General features: G+C 40.7%; 1 protein-coding gene across 1 annotated transcript in view; it reads left to right on the forward strand.

Moving 5' to 3' along the window:
* Positions 1-1,275: 1,275 nt before the first annotated feature.
* Positions 1,276-18,131, forward strand: part of pgk1 (phosphoglycerate kinase 1) — a 30,401-nt gene continuing 13,545 nt past the window's right edge. Inside the window, exons 1-4 of the mRNA XM_063060990.1 lie at positions 1,276-1,464; positions 11,839-11,889; positions 13,168-13,323; positions 16,469-16,613. Of these exons, the coding sequence (XP_062917060.1) occupies positions 1,400-1,464; positions 11,839-11,889; positions 13,168-13,323; positions 16,469-16,613 (417 nt within the window). The 5' untranslated portion in view covers positions 1,276-1,399. The remainder of the gene's footprint in view (positions 1,465-11,838; positions 11,890-13,167; positions 13,324-16,468; positions 16,614-18,131) is intronic.

Genomic DNA, 18,131 nt, shown 5'->3' on the forward strand with positions numbered 1-18,131 from the left:
CTGAAATGAGTTTTTGCAGGGTGGGATGTCTGCATTGGGGGCACTGGAAATTGTATGTTTCAATGTACATGTAATAAATTAGTCTGAATCCGAGTGTGAATTGCTCCCTGATGACATACACACAATAATATTAAGCAATGAGTGTACAACAGTCTCAGTGATGAATTGTTTCAAATGAGACAGCGTCACTTTCCCCAATCAGTTTCATCTCACCTCCAAGTGAAAAATTTCTTTCCAGCCTACAAATCCATGGGCGTTCATAGCACTGAAGTGCCCTGACACAACTTTTCATGTTGCCTCACAGGTGGATAGGGTAGTTAAGAAAGTTTATGGGGTGTTAGCTTTCATAAGTCGAGGGATAGAGTTTAAGAGTCGCGATGTAATGATGCAACTCTATAAAACTCTGGTTAGGCCACACTTGGAGTACTGTGTCCGGTTCTGGTCGCCTCACTATAGGAAGGATGTGGAAGCATTGGAAAGGGTACAGAGGAGATTTACCAGGATGCTGCCTGGTTTAGAAAGTATGCATTATGATCAGAGATTAAGGGAGCTAGGGCTTTACTCTTTGGAGAGAAGGAGGATGAGAGGAGACATGATAGAGGTGTACAAGATAATAAGAGGAATAGATAGAGTGGATAGCCAGCGCCTCTTCCCCAGGGCACCACTGCTCAATACAAGAGGACATGGCTTTAAGGTAAGGGGTGGGAAGTTCAAAGGGGATATTAGAGGAAGGTTTTTTACTCAGAGAGTGGTTGGTGCGTGGAATGCACTGCCTGAGTCAGTGGTGGAGGCAGATACACTAGTGAAGTTTAAGAGACTACTAGACAGGTATATGGAGGAATTTAAGGTGGGGGCTTACATGGGAGGCGGGGTTTGAGGGTCGGCACAACATTGTGGACCGAAGGGCCTGTACTGTGCTGTACTATTCTATGTTCATGATGCTGAATAAATTTGGTGAGGAACTATGTGCAACATAAGCACTGGGCTTGGACCACATGCACAGAACAGCCTGCTTCAGTAATCTGCGCCGTAATACTCTTTGCCTCTTAAGTCCCTTTCGCCCGGCTCCGAGCTCCGGCATTGATTGACAAGCTGTACCGCTGCACAACTACGTGCCGAACGTGTTTCCGCAGCCCTGACGCCTCACAGGGAAGCCGCTGACATCAGCGCACCGGTCTCTATTTGTGATGGATGGACTGGCAGACCATTCAGGAAACGGACTTCTTTTTTACGCCGGTCGGCGTTGACCAATTGATGGAGACTTGGGGCGGGACTATCGTCCAGGAGCTGCTGTGCGGGAGTGCGGTACAGCGACCATTTCTCTTCAGGGCATTGAGGCGGGTGCTGTGTGACGAGAGCCAGTAATTAAACAAGCCGCAAGACAGTAATCAGCAGCAAAATGTCTCTGTCTAACAAGCTGACCTTGGATAAGCTGGATGTGAAGGGGAAGAGAGTGATAATGAGGTGAGTTGGTGTTAGTTGGGAGGCCTTCAATAAAGTAGGACTTGGTCCCCAGTCCCAGTGTTGCCTCATCTTCTCTATCCCTGTTGAGAATCATCCTTATATTCAGGAATCGCCCTGCAACGTTTCAGTCTTATATTGGTGCGTGTTAGTTTAGAGCGGTGATTTAATGTTTAAGGTCACTATTAGTTAAGTTGCAGAAAAGAGTCTTTCAACTTGTCAGACCGAAATTACCGCACGTGAACTGATCCATTCATGAAACTTAATGCATTTTGCCTTCAATTTTGTAAAACATTAGTGTAAATTACTAGTGGAAAAGGAACCCAAGGCCGGGCTGTGAGGATCCCATAAACGTTTCGGGGATAGGTAAGTTCGCTCGCTGATAACAGTATAAACAAAAATCTAATCCATATAGAGGCTCATTTGTGCGTTATCAATGCAGCGTGCAGCCATACTGAGCACCATAACTGGTGTACCAGTTAGCGGAGTTCCAGGATATTACTGCAAGAGTTCCTCTTTGCTGTGTACAAGGCCTGGCAGTCTCCGCGACTTCATTGTGATGTCCTCCTGTTCATCACAAGGTCAAAACTGTAAAAATATGTTCACTTCCCCAGATATTACATTCAATTTGAATTATTAAATGTCTAGTATCATTTGGACCTCAAGTACTGGGCAACCGTCATCTCCTGTAGGAGATGCTCTTACTGACGACTACAAGCGATTCTGGAAATCCAGAGCAGCAACGCACACAATGCTAGAGGAATTCAGCGGATCAGACAGCATCTATGAAAACAGTCGACGTTTTCAGCCGAGACCTATCATTAAATAGCCACAACTGATACACCATGGCTGCATTGTGTAATTGGAAGAATGTAATCAATTAGTGTATGAATAATTTAATTGGATTTTTGATTAATGTGGATCAAAAGGCCCGTTTTCTTGCCTTGTGATTCTGTGGCTCAGCCCACAAGATGCATTGCAACACATTGACCTACAAATGTTAGCCACACCATGATTGTATCCAGTTTTTTTTAGTGTTTATTTCCTAAATCGTATTATTTTCTGTTTACACAACATTCAGCATTGTTGAGAATGAAGTCTTTTTATCATGGTGTCTTATATTTTTACACTCTGGTCTTAAATTCATGCTGTTGATTCCAATGAACCAAGCTGGCATTTGAAATGGGTTTAATCTGATTATTGTCTTTTTCATGTAATCTTTTGTGCTGGCTTTTATTTTAATTGATTTTGCAAAATATTCCTTGAGATTTAATTTATGTGTGGTAAAGAATGAAGACCCAATGGTGCAAAAGATTACTGCCCCTATCTTCTGGCTAATTAGTGATAGATATTTACTTGAATAGCCCTTCTTAAGAATAAAGTTAGTGCAAGATTAGTTTTTCTTTTATTGTTCTTATGGAAGTTAAAGCAAAGTTGCATACTTAAATACATGCTGTCAGGAATAGCCTCTTGTAATCCAGGAATGTAAGCACATTATTGATCTAATTCATAATTTTTTATAGCCGGTGGAAAACCTTGCCATGATATTTATATTACTCAGCAAATTGCTTTCATTTGCTGATATAAGGTGTCCAGAAAATCACAGTTAACTGTGCTCACTGGATGGCAACATAGGGCACTGGCTTTCAAATTATCTCTCACATTCATTTATAGTCGACCTCCTAACCTATAGAGTGAATGAGAACATTTGTAGCCAAGTCTTTGCAGTCACATATCAAGTTACCTTAACTCTGTACTTGAAGTACATCTTGTACTCCAGAACAGAGAACCCTAATTGCTGCAAAGAACCTTTGGTTGTCAAAGATACATCAGTTTAAAGCTAGATCAGAATTATATGAAAACCCTTTTGGTTCATGATAAAATGATGTGCTGCAGTTCTAGTTTAGTAGTTTTTAAATAACTTTTAGCTGTAAATCTTGCAGTATTATGTTCTAAAATTATAGTCCACTATTTTCATACAAGTTCTTTCCAAAATGTTATTCTTCCCCCCCCCCCCAAATTAGCAATAGACTTAATTTGAAATAGATTTTTGATGCTAACTATTAACATTATCAGGGCCATTCAGTCCACAATGTAGAGCATCTATGATACATGAGGTTTAGAGAAGAATGTAGTAGCAATTTTTGATGCTAACTATTAACATTATCAGGGCCATTCAGTCCACAATGTAGAGCATCTATGATACATGAGGTTTAGAGAAGAATGTAGTAGCAAAGTTGTACCATCCTACACGTGGAAATCAGCAACTATGATCTGAACACGTGTGAGTGCCCTGAATAAGAATCTCAAAAGCTATCTATGAGTCATCAGTCAACGTTCTTATTACCAAATCCACCAGTTTTATTTCAGGGTGCAGGCAGCTAGGTGGGTGGAAAATCTGTGTTATCTTGTTGAAAATGTGTTTTGTACATCCTGAAAATGTCTAATAGGCAAATTGCAGAAGTTTGTTAAATCTATGGCATTTATTTAGAGGTTGCCATAACAGAAAGAAGCCTACTTGCCTCAAAAAGTCAAAATTTTCTCTGTTGTATGTTTTGACCCAGAAACTATATTAACCTTAAAATGGCAATATATTAATATGGTAGAACATGTCACCATATACTACCCTGCCTGCAAGAAAATGAATCTCAGAGTGGTATATGGTGACAAACACGTAGTTGGATAATAAATTTACTTTTAATTAACCTTAATTATAATACCAAGGTTTTCTGGCAAATTTACAAGTTGTCTAAGTCTGTTCATTCCACTGTCAGAATGATTTTTGCGCCTCATCAGTTTCATTGTTCTGAACCAGAATGTGGGAAATGATGAGTTATTGATTTGGATGAGTAAGTTTAAGCTGTGGAATGTGAAGTGAGGGTGAATGGGGGACATTTTCTATTGTGTAAGAGGGATTTTTAACAGCAATGCTATTTAAAATAGAAAACCATTAGAGATAAAAATTCTTGAACATTTGCAAGATGTATTCAAAATCAGCATCATTGTAAAGTTCTGGTAGTGATCTATCCTGGTCAACTTCATGTCAATATTGAAACTAAAAATCACTTGGCAGTCTTCGATGCATTTCAACATGTTAAAACATTTGGTTCAAGTTCAAGTTTAATTGTTATTCAACCATACCTGATTAGCCGTGAATACAACCAAATGAAACGCCATTACTCCAGGGCCAAGGTGCAAAATATAGTACCAATAGTCATTCACAGCACAAGGCACACATAGGACACATAAGATAGCAGTAAGTTACAATCACAACTAACAAAAATATAGTCCCAAGTCCCAGAGTGAACAAGTTGCAGCAGTCTGCAGTCGAACACAATACTTGTCCCAGCAGAGATTGCAGTTTCTGAGGAAGCTTAAACAAGCATCGCTCCCCACTAACATCTTAACTACATTCTACAGAGTTAGGGGAGCAGAGCAAGGGTATTGGGGTCTCCCTATCTTCTGTCCAAGAGCTCTTTCAGAGTCGATGCCTCCAGAAGACACGGTACATCATTAAAGACCCCTCACACCCTCTCCATGAACTGTTTGTTCTTCTGCCATCAGGCAAACGTTACAGGAGCATCAGAACTAAAACCACAAGGCTACTAAACAGCTTCCTCCCACAGGCAGTCAGACTGCTAAATAGCTGCTCTACCTGACTCTGCTTTGGACACTTTTAACTTGCACTGGACACTTACACTTATAACTGATTTTAACTGACAGGTGGCTGTTGTATTTTACTATTTATTGTTATGTTTATTATTTAGTGTTGCGTTTGTTATGTTATGATTGCACTGCTCCTGGGAAACGCTGTCTCATTCTGCCCTGCAGAGCTGATGTACGGTTAGAATGACAATAAAGTTTTTTGAATCTTGAAACTTGCTGAGTGAACACTAGGGGGCAGCACCAGCTCCAGTATAGATGCTGTGCCACACTGCTATCATTTTTTAAGATGACCTTCTATACAGAGTAATGGGTGAGGATTGTATAACTGATTCCCACTGAGGATTGTATAGCTGATTCCCACTGTGGAGAATCTTTGGAAAAGTCTTTGAGATCGGGGATTGGAGAAGAAGAAAAATATATGTGCATTTCCTTTTAATGACCTCAGTGTATAGCAAAACTCTTTTTCATTATTTTAAAGCTGTAAAGCACTTTAAGTGTAGTTGGAGATAACTGAACCAATATTTGTGCTGTAAAATCCCACAAAATGTTGATAATGATGAAAAGAATATGTATTAGCAATGTTTGACACGTAAGTATTGCACTGTGGATAATTCCAGTGATTTTGTGATATATGTAGAGATTCTCTGTGATGAAACGTACAGAGCCTTTGAATGTCTCATGCAGAAGTTGACATCTGTAACAGAGCAGCATTTAGAGCTGTACTGGATTGTCAGCTTAAATTTCACAATTCAAGTCTCAAAATGGCATTTGAACCTGCAACTTTTATTCTGAGCCGGGGTAATAATTTTAATTGAACCCATGTTAAAAAGTTTGAAATTGTCAGTACTAATCGACAATGTTGTTTGTCAACAATCTGGATGATAAATATGATAAATTGGATCAGCAAATTTCCAGATGACACCAAGGTTGGGAGTGGACAGCGAAGAAGACGATCAAAGCTTGCAGTGGGATCTGGACTCGCTGGAAAAATGGCAGATGAAACTTAATGCAGACAAGTGTGGGGTGTTGGACTTTGAGAAGACCAAAGGGTAGGTCTTACACGGTGAGTGGTACGGCACTGAGGAGTGTGGCAGAACAGAGATCTGGGACTACAGATCCAAAATTCCTTAAAGTGCCATCACAGATGAATAGGGTCGTAAAGGAAGCTTTTGCACACTGCCCTTCATAAATCAATGTATTGAGTACAGGAGTTGGGATGTTATTTTTTATAAGATGTTGATGAGGGCTGATTTGGAGTATTGTGTGCAGTTTTGATCACCTACGTACTGGAAAGATGTAAATAAGATTGAAGGAAAGCAGAGAAAATTTACAAGGATGTTTCCAGGACTTGAGGACATGAGTTATATGGAAAGGCTGAATAGGTTAGGGTTTTATTCCCTAGAACATAGAAGATGGAGGTGAGATTTGATAGAGGCATACAACATTTTAAGGAGTTTACATAGGGTAAGTGCAAGCAGGCTTTTTCCGCTGAGGTTGGGCGAGATTACAACTAGAGATCATGCGTCAAGGGTGAAAAGTGAAATGTTTGAGGGGAACATGAGGGGAAATTTCATCACTCAGAGGGTGATGGAAGTGGAATGATTGCCAGTACAAGTGGTGGATGCAAGTTTGATTTCAACATTTCAGTGGGTACGTGGATGGGAAGGTTATGGAGGATTGTGGTCCAGGTGCAGGAATATGGAACTAGGCAGATTACTGGTTCAGTACTGACTAGGTGGGCTAAAGGACCTGTTTCTGTGCTGTAGTTCATTATAACTAAGTCCAGTCACCACTTCTCTAAAACCCTGGACACCATGTAATGTCCCTACATAAAGTATTGTATAGAAACATAGAAAACCTACAGCACAATACAGGCCCTTCAGCCCACAAAGCTGTGCCGAACATGTCCCTACCTTAGAACTACCTAGGCTTACCCATAGCCTTCCATTTTTCTAAGCTCCATGTACCCAACCAGGAGTCTCTTAAAAGACCCTATCATTTCTACCTCCACCACTGCCGCCAGCAGCTCATTCCACACACTCACCACTCTGCATAAAAAAAATCTTATCCCTGACATCTCCCCTGTACCTACTTCCAAGCACTTTAAAGTTATGCCCCCTTGTGCTAGCCATTTTAGCCCTGGGGAAAAGCCTCTGACTATCCACACGATCAATGCCCCTCCTCATCTTGTACACCTCTATCAGGTCACCTGTCATCCTCCGTTGCTCCAAGGAGAAAAGGCCAAGTTCACTCAACCTATTCTCATAATACATGCTCCCCAATCCAGGCAACATCCTTGTAAATCTTACAACCTTGAGGTTGTAAAGTCTGGATTTCCAACAATCTCCTGATTATAGCCAGTTATATTTCTTTTTAAAATGCTTTTAGTGTTATTGCTTTTCGTCTAACTCCCACCTGATCCCACCATCCCCCACCCACAACCCATCACCATCTCTTTTTGATATGATGCATTCTTGTTTTTTGAATGTGTGCTTCCCTTTTGGTTTGCTCAATAGCTTTTGTGGATGGACTGCAGCTGAATCAAATCTATTCTTGCATAACTTCAACGCTATATAACTTATTTTTATTCTCCTAACCAATCTGTGGTCTATCTGCCTCCAATAAACAGAGACTGAACAAACAGTTAGAAAAGGGGAACTGTATTTTGTCTTGTATCATAACCTCTGCATATCCTGTAGTACTTTGCAGCCAGTTAAATATTCTTTTGAAGTGCAGAATTATTGTTGTGATACAGCAATATTTAATTGCTTAAAACAATTTTCATTATAGATGTGAGATCTTGCACGTAAAAACAGTTGCGTGTGAAACTTTAATACATTTAGCTGTGTTTTGGGACACTTTAATTTTCTCACTAGTGTCTTTTTTTTAAACCTTGCCAGCCTTGAACATATTTTTCACCGATTTCCCTTTGTGTCAATGAGTTCAAAAGTTCAAGGTAAATTTATTACCCAAGTACTTGTATATTACCATCTTCCTGCAGGCACTTAGGGGGAATAAAAGAAATACTATAGTATTTATGAAAAACTATACATAAACAAAGACTGACAAACAACTAATGTGCAAAAGAAAACAAACTATGCAAATAAAAAATAACAATACCAAGAATATGAGTGAGTCTATAGTTCAGAGAATTGCAAAGAAGAGAAAATCTGTAGATGCCAGAAATCAAACTAATACACACAAAAGGCTGGAGAAACTCAGCATGCCAGGTAGCACCTATGGAAAAAAGTAAACAGATGATGTTTCAGGCTGAGACCATTCATCAAGACTTGGAAAAAAGAGATGGGAAGTCGGTGTAAGAAGGTGGGGGGAGGGGAGGAAGTACAGATAGTGGGTGATAGATGAAACTGGTGGTGAAGTAAAGAGCTGGGAAGTCGATTGGTGAAAGAGATAAAGGGCTGGAGAAGGGGGAATATGATAGGAGAAGACAGAAGACCATGGAAGAAAGGGAAGGGGAAGGAGGTGACGGGGCAGGTAAGTAGATAAGGTGAGAATGGTGAAGGGGCAATTACCGGAAGTTTGAGAAATCAATGTTCATCAGGTTGGAGGCTACCCAGATGGAATATAAGGTGTTGTTCCTCCAATCTGAGTGTGGTCTTATCATGGCTGTAGAGGTAGTCATGGACTGGCATGTCAGAATGGGAAGTAGAATTGAAATGGGTGGGAGACTTTGCTTTTTCTGGCAGATGAAGCGTAGGTGCTCTGCCAGTCTATATCAGGTCTCACCGATACACAAGAGGCCACACCGGGACCACTGGATACAGTAGATAACCCCAATCGACTCTTAGGTGAAGTGTCGCCTCACCTGGAAGGACTGTTTGGGGCCCTGAATGAAAGTGAGAGAGGAGGTGTAGGGGAAGGTGTGGCACTTGTTCTGCTTGCATGGATAAATACCAGGAGGGAGGTCAGTGGAGAGGGATGAATGGACAAGGGAGTCAAGTAGGGAGTGATCCCTGTGGAAAGTGGGTGGGGGGGGGAATTGTGCTTGATAGTGGGATCCTGTTGGAGATAGCAGAAGTTACAGAGAATTATGTGCTGGACGTGGAGGCTGGTGGGGTGGTGGTTGTGGGCAAGAGGAACTTTATTCCTGGTGGGGAGGGTAGACATGGGCGAGATGTAGATGATGAGGTGAGGAATATGGAGGAAGGAAACCCCCTTTCTTTGAAGGAGGAGGAGGAGGATATCTATTAGTTCTGGATTGAAAAGCCTCATCCTGAGAGTAGATGCAATGGAGTCGGAGGAATTGAGAGAAGGGGATGGCAAGTGACAAGGTGCTAAGAGCTATAGTCCAAGTAGCTGTGAGAATCCATAGTTTTATAAAAGATATTAGTAGATAAGCTGTCTCCAGAGAGATCGAGAAAGGGGAGGGAGGTATTAGAAATGGGCCAGGTAAATTTGAGGGCAGGGTGGAAGTTGGAGACAAGGTTGATGAGCTTAGCATGAGCTCAGGAAACAGCACCAATGCAGTCATTGATGTAGTGAAGGAGAAGTTGGGGAGTGATACCAGTGTAGGCTTGAAACATAGACTATTCCAACAAAACGGCAGGCATAGCTGGGACCCGTGCGAGTGCCCATGGCTACACCTTTTGTTTGAAGGAAATGGGAGGAGCCAAAGGAGAAATTGTTGGGAGTTAGGACCAGTTCCGCCAGACGGAGGAGAGTGGTGGTGGTGGGGAACTGCTTGGGTCTGGTGTCCAGAAAGAAGTGGATAGTTTTGAGGCCTTCCTGATGGGGATGGAGGTGTATAGGACTGGACATCCATAGTGAAAATGAGACTAAGGGCCAGGGAATTTGAAGTCATTGAAAAGATCAAGTGTGTGTGAAGTGTCGTGGATGTAAGTAGGAAGGGACTGAACCAGAGGAGATAAAACAGAGTCAAGGTACGCAGAGTAGTGATGATTGAAGTTATCCACATCATTTAGGGAGTCTGATTGTAGAGTAATTGTTCCTGAACCTGGTGATATAAGACCTCTGTATATAGATATAGCTTCTGTACCTCTCCCTGATGGTAATAGTGAGAAGAGAAGGCTTTGGTGATTGATGCTGCTTTTTTTTTGTGGCAACATTTCATGCAAGTGTATTCAGTGGTGGGGAGGACTTTGCCTGTGATGAACTGGGCTGTATCCACCATTTTCTGTAGCTTTTTCCATTTCTGGTATTGCTGTTTCTACATCATGCCATGATGCAACCAGTTGGAATACGTGTGCATCTATAGAGGTTTGTCAAAGTTTTTGGTGACGTGTCAAATCTGCAGAAACTTGGAAGAATCGCTGTTGTGCCTTCTTTTTGATGAGGGTATGTTGAATTGCAATTTAATCTTATTTGCCGTTATGGAAAGAATTTTTTTCTACACCTGAGATTGCATATTGCCTGTTCCAGATTCTCTTAATCTTTATTCCTTTCAAGACACATGTTCATCTGTCCTGTTAACATGTCATCCAAGTGATGATTTTTTTTCAAGCAGGAGCAGAAAGACTACTCTTATAGGCCACTTGACTGTAGTGCAACATAACCCAGCTTGATCCAGTCATTGCCTATGATTCACAGATTTTTGCTCAGCAGAAGTCATTGAATCATAATCAGGAGTATAAATTGAGCTTACTTCCCCCTCCTTAGCTTTGTTGCTGACATAACTATAATTAATCTTCTGGCTTATCTTTTCCTTTGGCTAATTGAGACAAACCAACAAGAACATCTAAAAGGTCGAAATGATGGAGATACTCTGCAGGTAAGGCAGAGACACAGTTAATACTTTAGGCAGTGCCACTCCATCAGATATGAGAAAGTGAGTGTGGGGGGGAACTCCAGTAGCTGTTGAAAACATGATTTTCGTTTGACTGTTGAGCATGAAATTCTTAAGAATTTTGTGAATTTGAACCTTGCATAAAAATGCAGAAGTTGTGGTTTAACCTTGATGTTATTATTGGAATTTCCAACAAGGAACAAACTGTGGAGCAAATGATTGAAATTCATTATGCAGAATTGTGGTACTTGGTTGCTGTGGAGCAAATGGTGTCTAATATTTTACCAGAATTGTGTTTTTAGATTTTGGTTGTGATTCATTCCCTGTACAGAAGATCCAGGAACACGTTCATTTGAGGTCATGAAGCAAGTGCTTATTGGGAGCTGATGAGCATTCCTGCTTGGTTACTTTGCCACATTACTGGAACAGCTGACCCTGCGAACACTGGTGACTGTGGTTGGTCGGGGAAGACTCCGAACTCTGGTTCTGGCCGCATGTGATTGTGTGGACGTTTGGTGGAATAAGCATCGTCGCTTTAACAGTTGTGAATCTCCTCCATTATTGCCTTCATCTCATGAGGGATATTAATTAATATGGAAATGTAATCAGTGTCTCATTTGATTCACAGTACAGGGGACTGTCTTTGGCATCCATAATTTTTATCTGACAAATTTTTGTATTTTTCAGCTTGGTCTTATTTGTGTAGATTTCTATTTTTGTTATCATATTGTGGTCTTGAGATAGATCTTTAATGAACTGATGTGGCAAATTTCTGAGACAATATCTGGTGACCAGGTAATGACTTCTTGAGTGTGTTTTTGAAGCACTAAATCAACATTGCCATTTCGTTCTTAATGTTCTGAGTCTCAATCCCTTTAAGTACATGGATACTTTGTGCAGCTATAATGTGAAGCTGAGATTGAGTTATAGTGTCACCTTTCTTTCAGGGTGGATTTCAATGTACCGATGAAAAATAATCAGATCACCAACAATCAAAGGTAAGATCCACTTTGATCAGCTACCTAATAAATTCTGCGCACGCAGTAAGAACAGTTAATTTGCTTGGTTGGATCTCATTCAGTATATGATTATAGCAATTGTAAAATGAATTATTTTATTGAGATCTACATCAAAAATGAAGTGGTGTATGTGTGTTCTTGAAGACATTAAGACGTTATGCAGTCGTTTCCCCAATTCTCGGTCTTCTGATATCTTTTCAAATGATTGTTTCACATAGATGAATACATATTGTAAAACTATGGCAACATTAGATTTATGACATTTGTCCTTGTCTGATAAGTAATAGATTGGAATGGCCATTTCAGCTAAGAGATGTGCATGACAACGAAATCTCATTTAAAGGTGCACAACAGTGAAAATGCTGAGATAAAATTTAGAGGGAATATAGCTCTGTTCACATTCACCACAGTCATATAACTGATTTTGGTGGTTATAAGCTTGTTCAATGTCTGAACTGATAAAGCACAGTGTGATAGACCTGCCAGAGCAAGCCTTTTTCTTCCCATCGGCCTGTGAAACAGCTGGAAAATACATGATCTGTCCAAGGCAGTTGTTAGACCTTCAATGTTCATGACATTGAAAGCATTCAGTAACTTAAAAGTCAACTGGACATACTAATTGCTTTTTAAATGTATTCAGATTTACTCAGTGGCTCTTGGAGAAATCGAATTCCCTCACTTATTTATGCATCACCTGTTATGTCACAAGACCCAGTTAACACCTCTGATTCTCCTGCCTCCTAGCAACCAGCTCATCTTCCTGATGTGCAATCTGCACACAGGCAGCACTAGAGAACAGATTGCAGGAACTGTAAGGCCACTGCACCACCTGCAATGCCATTGTGTTGCCCATGTGGAGAAATGCTGACAATTCCTTGAAGAGAAATATAACTACTGTGGTCTCCCGTGAATGTAACTTATGTTTTGATATTGCATCACATACAGGAGTTCACAAAAGCATGAAATTTGTCCTTTTGATGACTCTTTCCATAATTTTGGAACACTTTCTTTGACATTTGCTCTGCTTTAATAATGTGTTTGACTTTTGACCTGCCTCGTAAACAAAAAAAAATCTGAAAGGGCAATAAATGGTGGCCTTGCAAGAAATGGCCGTATTCCCTGAATAAGTATATAACTTGATATGACCTGAAGCTAATCTTAGAAATATTCTAGAATGGGAGGGAATAGAAAACTGGAAAATGAAGTTAATGGGAAAGTAGCATTATCACAACACATTTGAATGTTTCCCTCTCACAGAATTAAAGCGGCAATTCCAAGTATTCAACACTGTTTAGACCATGGAGCCAAGTCAGTGGTTCTCATGAGCCACTTAGGGAGGCCTGATGGTATCCCTATGCCTGAGAAGTTTTCACTGGCACCAGTTGCAGAGGAATTGAAGAAACTAATGGGAAGGTAAAGTGAAGTCTGAGTAACCAGATTATTCAGACATACAATGTTTTTAAAAATATATAGAATATCCAGTTGCATTCTAGGGAGGTGAATGGTTCTGTCACTGTGTTCCAGATAGTACTGGATGCTGTAGTTAACTTTGCACAATGTATTTGTGTTTATTTTCTTCAGGGTGAGAAGGCAGATGACGTGATCACTGCAGATGTCTTTAGAATCACCACATTAGAAGCACTCCTCTTTACATCCCCCAGAACCCTTTATCCTCCACGCACTGCCACTACACTATTACACTCTACACCTCATACCCACACTGACATAGTCACTGTTCTACTGTGTTTTCATTTGTCCTGCTGCTACCTGGAAGAGTTCCTCTTGTCGAGTCATTTTGTCACTTTCTGTCAGTTACCTTATGTAGAGATACTCCTGCACTAAACATCACTTTATGTACATACCATCAGTTTATGTATGTAGCTAACCTTGTGTTTATACGGCCACACTCAAGCAATTACTTTTACATTGTGTTTTATAGGATTGCTTTTATATTTATTGTGTTTTATGCTGCATCAGCCCTGGAGTAACAATAATTTTGTTCTCATGTACGCTCTTGTGTACACAATGAACATTCATTGTGGAATATACACTTTTCTCAGATAAAGGTTTGTAACCACATTAGAGCTGAGAGACGGACCTCAAGTTTGTTGTAATGGTTTTACATGTGAAGACTTTATGGTTAGATGTGAAGTGTTGTGTTGGCCATTGAACTCCAAAATAACCCAGGAAGATCTTAAAATCTCCTTCTAGTATGAAGTTCCTTCTGTTGACACTTGTTGCAATCATGCATCATTTAAATAGCATCCAGCAGTAGTGTTATTGCTACTGAGCAGCCAGGCCGAGTTCTTTCAAGCAAACAAGGAAGATTAAAGTGTAATTTTTCTAATATTTGAAACACTTTAAGAAGTGTTAAATCAAATTTAAAATGTAAACAATTCTATCAGAACCTAGAACATGGATATCTATAGTACATTACACGTCCTTTGGCCCAGAATGTTGCGCCATGTAATCTACTCTAGAAAGTGGGTAGAATTTCCCTACCACATAGCCCTCTATTTTTCTAAGCTCCATGTACCCATCTAAGAGTCTCTTAAAAGACCTTATTGTATCCGCCTCACCACCGTTGCTGGCAGTGCATTCCACACACCCACCACTCTTTCTGTGGAAAAACTTACCTCTAACATCCCCCTTGTACCTACTTCCAAGCACCTTAAAACTGTGCCCTGGGGGAAAAGCCTCCGGCTATCCACATGATCAATGCCTCTCATCATCTTATATACATATCTATCAGGTCACCTCTCATCCTCCAACGCGCCAAGGAGAAAAGCCCAAGTTCATTCAGCCTATTCTCATAAGGCATGCTCCCCATTCCAGGCAAATTTGAAATATGAAGATTAAGACCATAAGACAAAGGAGCAGAAGTAGGCCATTTGGCCCATCGAGTCTGCTCTGCCATTTTATCATGAGCTGATCCATTCTCCTATTTAGTCCCACTCCCCCGCCTTCTCACCATAACCTTTGATGCCCTGGCTACTCAGATACCTATCAATCTCTGCCTTAAATACACCTTAAATACATTGATATAGAAATGTAAAACTACAGCATTTTGAAATATTAAATTGGCACATTACAATCCATATGAAATTAGATTTTAACACCACGAAACCTGTGAAGTAATTACGGTCTGGAACGCCTTATGCAGGTTGTGTATTAGTATTTTATTAAAATAGTTTGGAAAGTATTTGGAATTTTAATTATTTCATTTGTTTTTGGAGAATACTGCAGAATAATGCACTGTATGGATTGCGGTAACCTCCAGAGGCTGCTGTTAGTTTTCCAGTGTAAGCCTGAATGCTTGCTGTTTCATTGCTGCAAAAAAGATACAAACAGTACATTCTGTTAGTGCCTTAGAAGTAATTTTTTTTAGTGCCCTCCTTACATTGCTTAGTCATTATTTTTACGAGAGCACTTCTCAGTTGATGGGTGTTAGGATAAAACATTTCAACGTATTGAGAGTATCAACAATGCCCTATTATATATTAACACAAAAGAGTCTGCAGATGCTGGAGATCCAGAGTAACGTGCTGGAGGAACTCAGCAGGTCAGACAGCATCGAAGGTCGACCATGGATATTGCATCGTAGCTGTCTACGTGATATACAAGGGCAGTACGATGGGGAGAGTAAGCTGTCGCCTGTGCATCAGGCTCCCCCTCTCCATGCAGCTGATGAATCCTAAGGAATAGCAGAGACTGATACAGTTTGACACCAGTGGTGTCTCAGGAGTAGTCAGTCAGCATTGAACTCAACGTAGGACTGCCTTTTGGAGACTCCAGCTCTGGATTTTTCCTCTGGGTTTACTCCCAAACCCTTCTCCATGAGTGGGCAGCGCCGTAAGGTAGCATGTTTGAGATGAGAGTTTTCCTTCTAGATGAGTTGCCAATCGTGGCTGATGAGTTCCATCTGCCCTAAGGAAAGGAATAAAAAGTCAATGTTTCAGGCTCAGAGCCTTCATCAGGACTGGAGAGGAAGGGGAAAGAATAGGAAGGTGGGGGGAGGTGAATGAGCACAAGCCAGAAAGTGATGGGTGAAGCCAGGTGAGGGGGAAGATGAAGTGAGAAGCCAAGAGTTGATGGATGGGCAAGTTAAAGGGCTGAAAAAGAGGAAATCTTAATAGGAGAGGCGATTGGCCATGAGAGAAAGGGATAGAGGAGGGGCACCAGTGGGAGATGATGGGCAGGTGAGGAAAAGAGGCGGCAAGAAGGGAGTCAGAGTGGGGAATGGGAAAAAAAGAGGAGGAGGAGGAGGCATGGAGAAATTACCAGAAGTTAGAGCAGTTGATGTTCATGCCATCAGGTTGAAGGCTACCTGGATGGAATATATGGTGTTGCTCCTCCAACCTCAGTGACAGTTGAGGACCTCATAATTACATAGAAAATGGAAAACTTTGCTCCGCAGTGGCCTCTTAAAGCTTCTAATTTAACAACATTCTCTGCTTTATTCTTTATAGGTGCTGCCTATCCTACTGAGCATTTAAGACATTCTCTATTTTCAATATCAGACCACTTAAAATTATTGTGTTTTTAATTTTATAAATAGGAATATTACTTTCCTCAAAGATTGTGTAGGACCTGAAGTTGAGCAGGCATGTGCAAACCCAGATTCTGGTAGTGTGATTCTCCTGGAAAACCTACGATTCCACGTTGAAGAGGAGGGGAAAGGGAAAGATGCATCTGGAAATAAGGTGAAGTAGTAATACTGTCCATATGAGTAAAGATCATTGAATAGTACAGCTAAAAAGCTGTCAAGACACCAAAGAATTTCTGCAATGAAAAAGATTAGGATAGAGAGAAAATGGAATAAGTATGTTTGTTCCTGAAAGTGAAGTTTTATCATATTTTAAGGAAGGATGCAATTTGGAAGGTCATGTTTTTTTTACCTTTGTTACATGCCAATTGCGGGCTGCATGTTTTAGTGAAATGATATCACAGCTATATAATGCTAGATTGACTTCTCCAATGAGAGATTTTAATTTCAATTTTTTTTCCTTAATACTCCACTCTAGGCTCTTCAGTCTTTTTCAAAAATGCTATTGTAAAATGATTTATGAGAAAGAATTCAAGAACAGCCTGAGAATATCTTCTCAAAGGATGTGTGTTCGTTAGTGCTAACACAACTGAAATTCTCAATATGAGAGATCAAGAAAAATTGATTACCATGGTATAAATAGAGGTTTATGCCTGAAGGTTTAATTGCATATCATGTCCAGGTAATATAATAACTGGTTTGCATCTATAGCAGTACCTTGTTTATTGCCTGCTGTACTTGCAATAGTTTGAGGTCATGAATTAAGGGAAATGCACATGTAATATCCCACAGTACTATGTTTTCTTGCTAATATTTTGACGCCAATATAAAAAGCATTTCTTAAATTATTGGTGCTTGACAAGATCTCGACTGGGGTAGCTAGCCAAGTACTGAAGAATTGTGCTGAATAATTGACTGGAGTGTTCTTTAACCTCTTACTTTGGCCGTCTGAGTTACCCACCTGCTTCAAGCAGGTTTCAATTACACCACTGCCAAAGAAGAACGTGGTAACTGCCTCAATGACTATCCAGTAGCACTTGCATCCTTTGTAATGAAGTGTTCTTAGAGGTTGCTGATGAAGCATGTCAACTCCTGCCTGAGGAGCAGCTTGGATCAGCTCCAATTTGCCTACTATCACCTCAAATGCCATTCGATTGGCTGTTTACTCAACCCTGGAGTTGGAACAGTTGGACAGCAAAGATGCATACATCAGGTTGATCTTCACTGAATGGAGCTTGACGTTCAATCCTATCATCCCCCCCTCCCCCAAACTAATCAATTAGCCCCAAGACCAAGGCCTCAAAACCTCTTTGTGCAATTGGATCCTCGATGTCCTCACTTGCAGACCCCAGTCAGTTTGGATTGACACCAGCATCTCTTCCACAATCACCATCAGCACAGGTGCACCACAAGGCCGTGTTCTCCCTGCTCTACTCACTTTATACTTCTGACTGTGAGGCTAAGCCAATGCCATATGAGCATTGACAGTTCCAGTGCTATATTTAAGTTTGCTGAAGACACCACTGTCATTGGCCGAATCAAAGGTGGCTGATTATTGACTTCGAGGAGAAAACCAGAGGTCCATGAGCCAGTCCTCATCAGAGCTAGACAGAGTCAGCAACTTTCAATTCTTTGGTGTTATCATTTCAGGGGATCTGTCCTTGGTCCAGCATGT

Source organism: Mobula hypostoma, chromosome 10 (assembly GCF_963921235.1).
Source record: "Mobula hypostoma chromosome 10, sMobHyp1.1, whole genome shotgun sequence".
NCBI classification, from domain to species: domain Eukaryota; kingdom Metazoa; phylum Chordata; class Chondrichthyes; order Myliobatiformes; family Myliobatidae; genus Mobula; species Mobula hypostoma.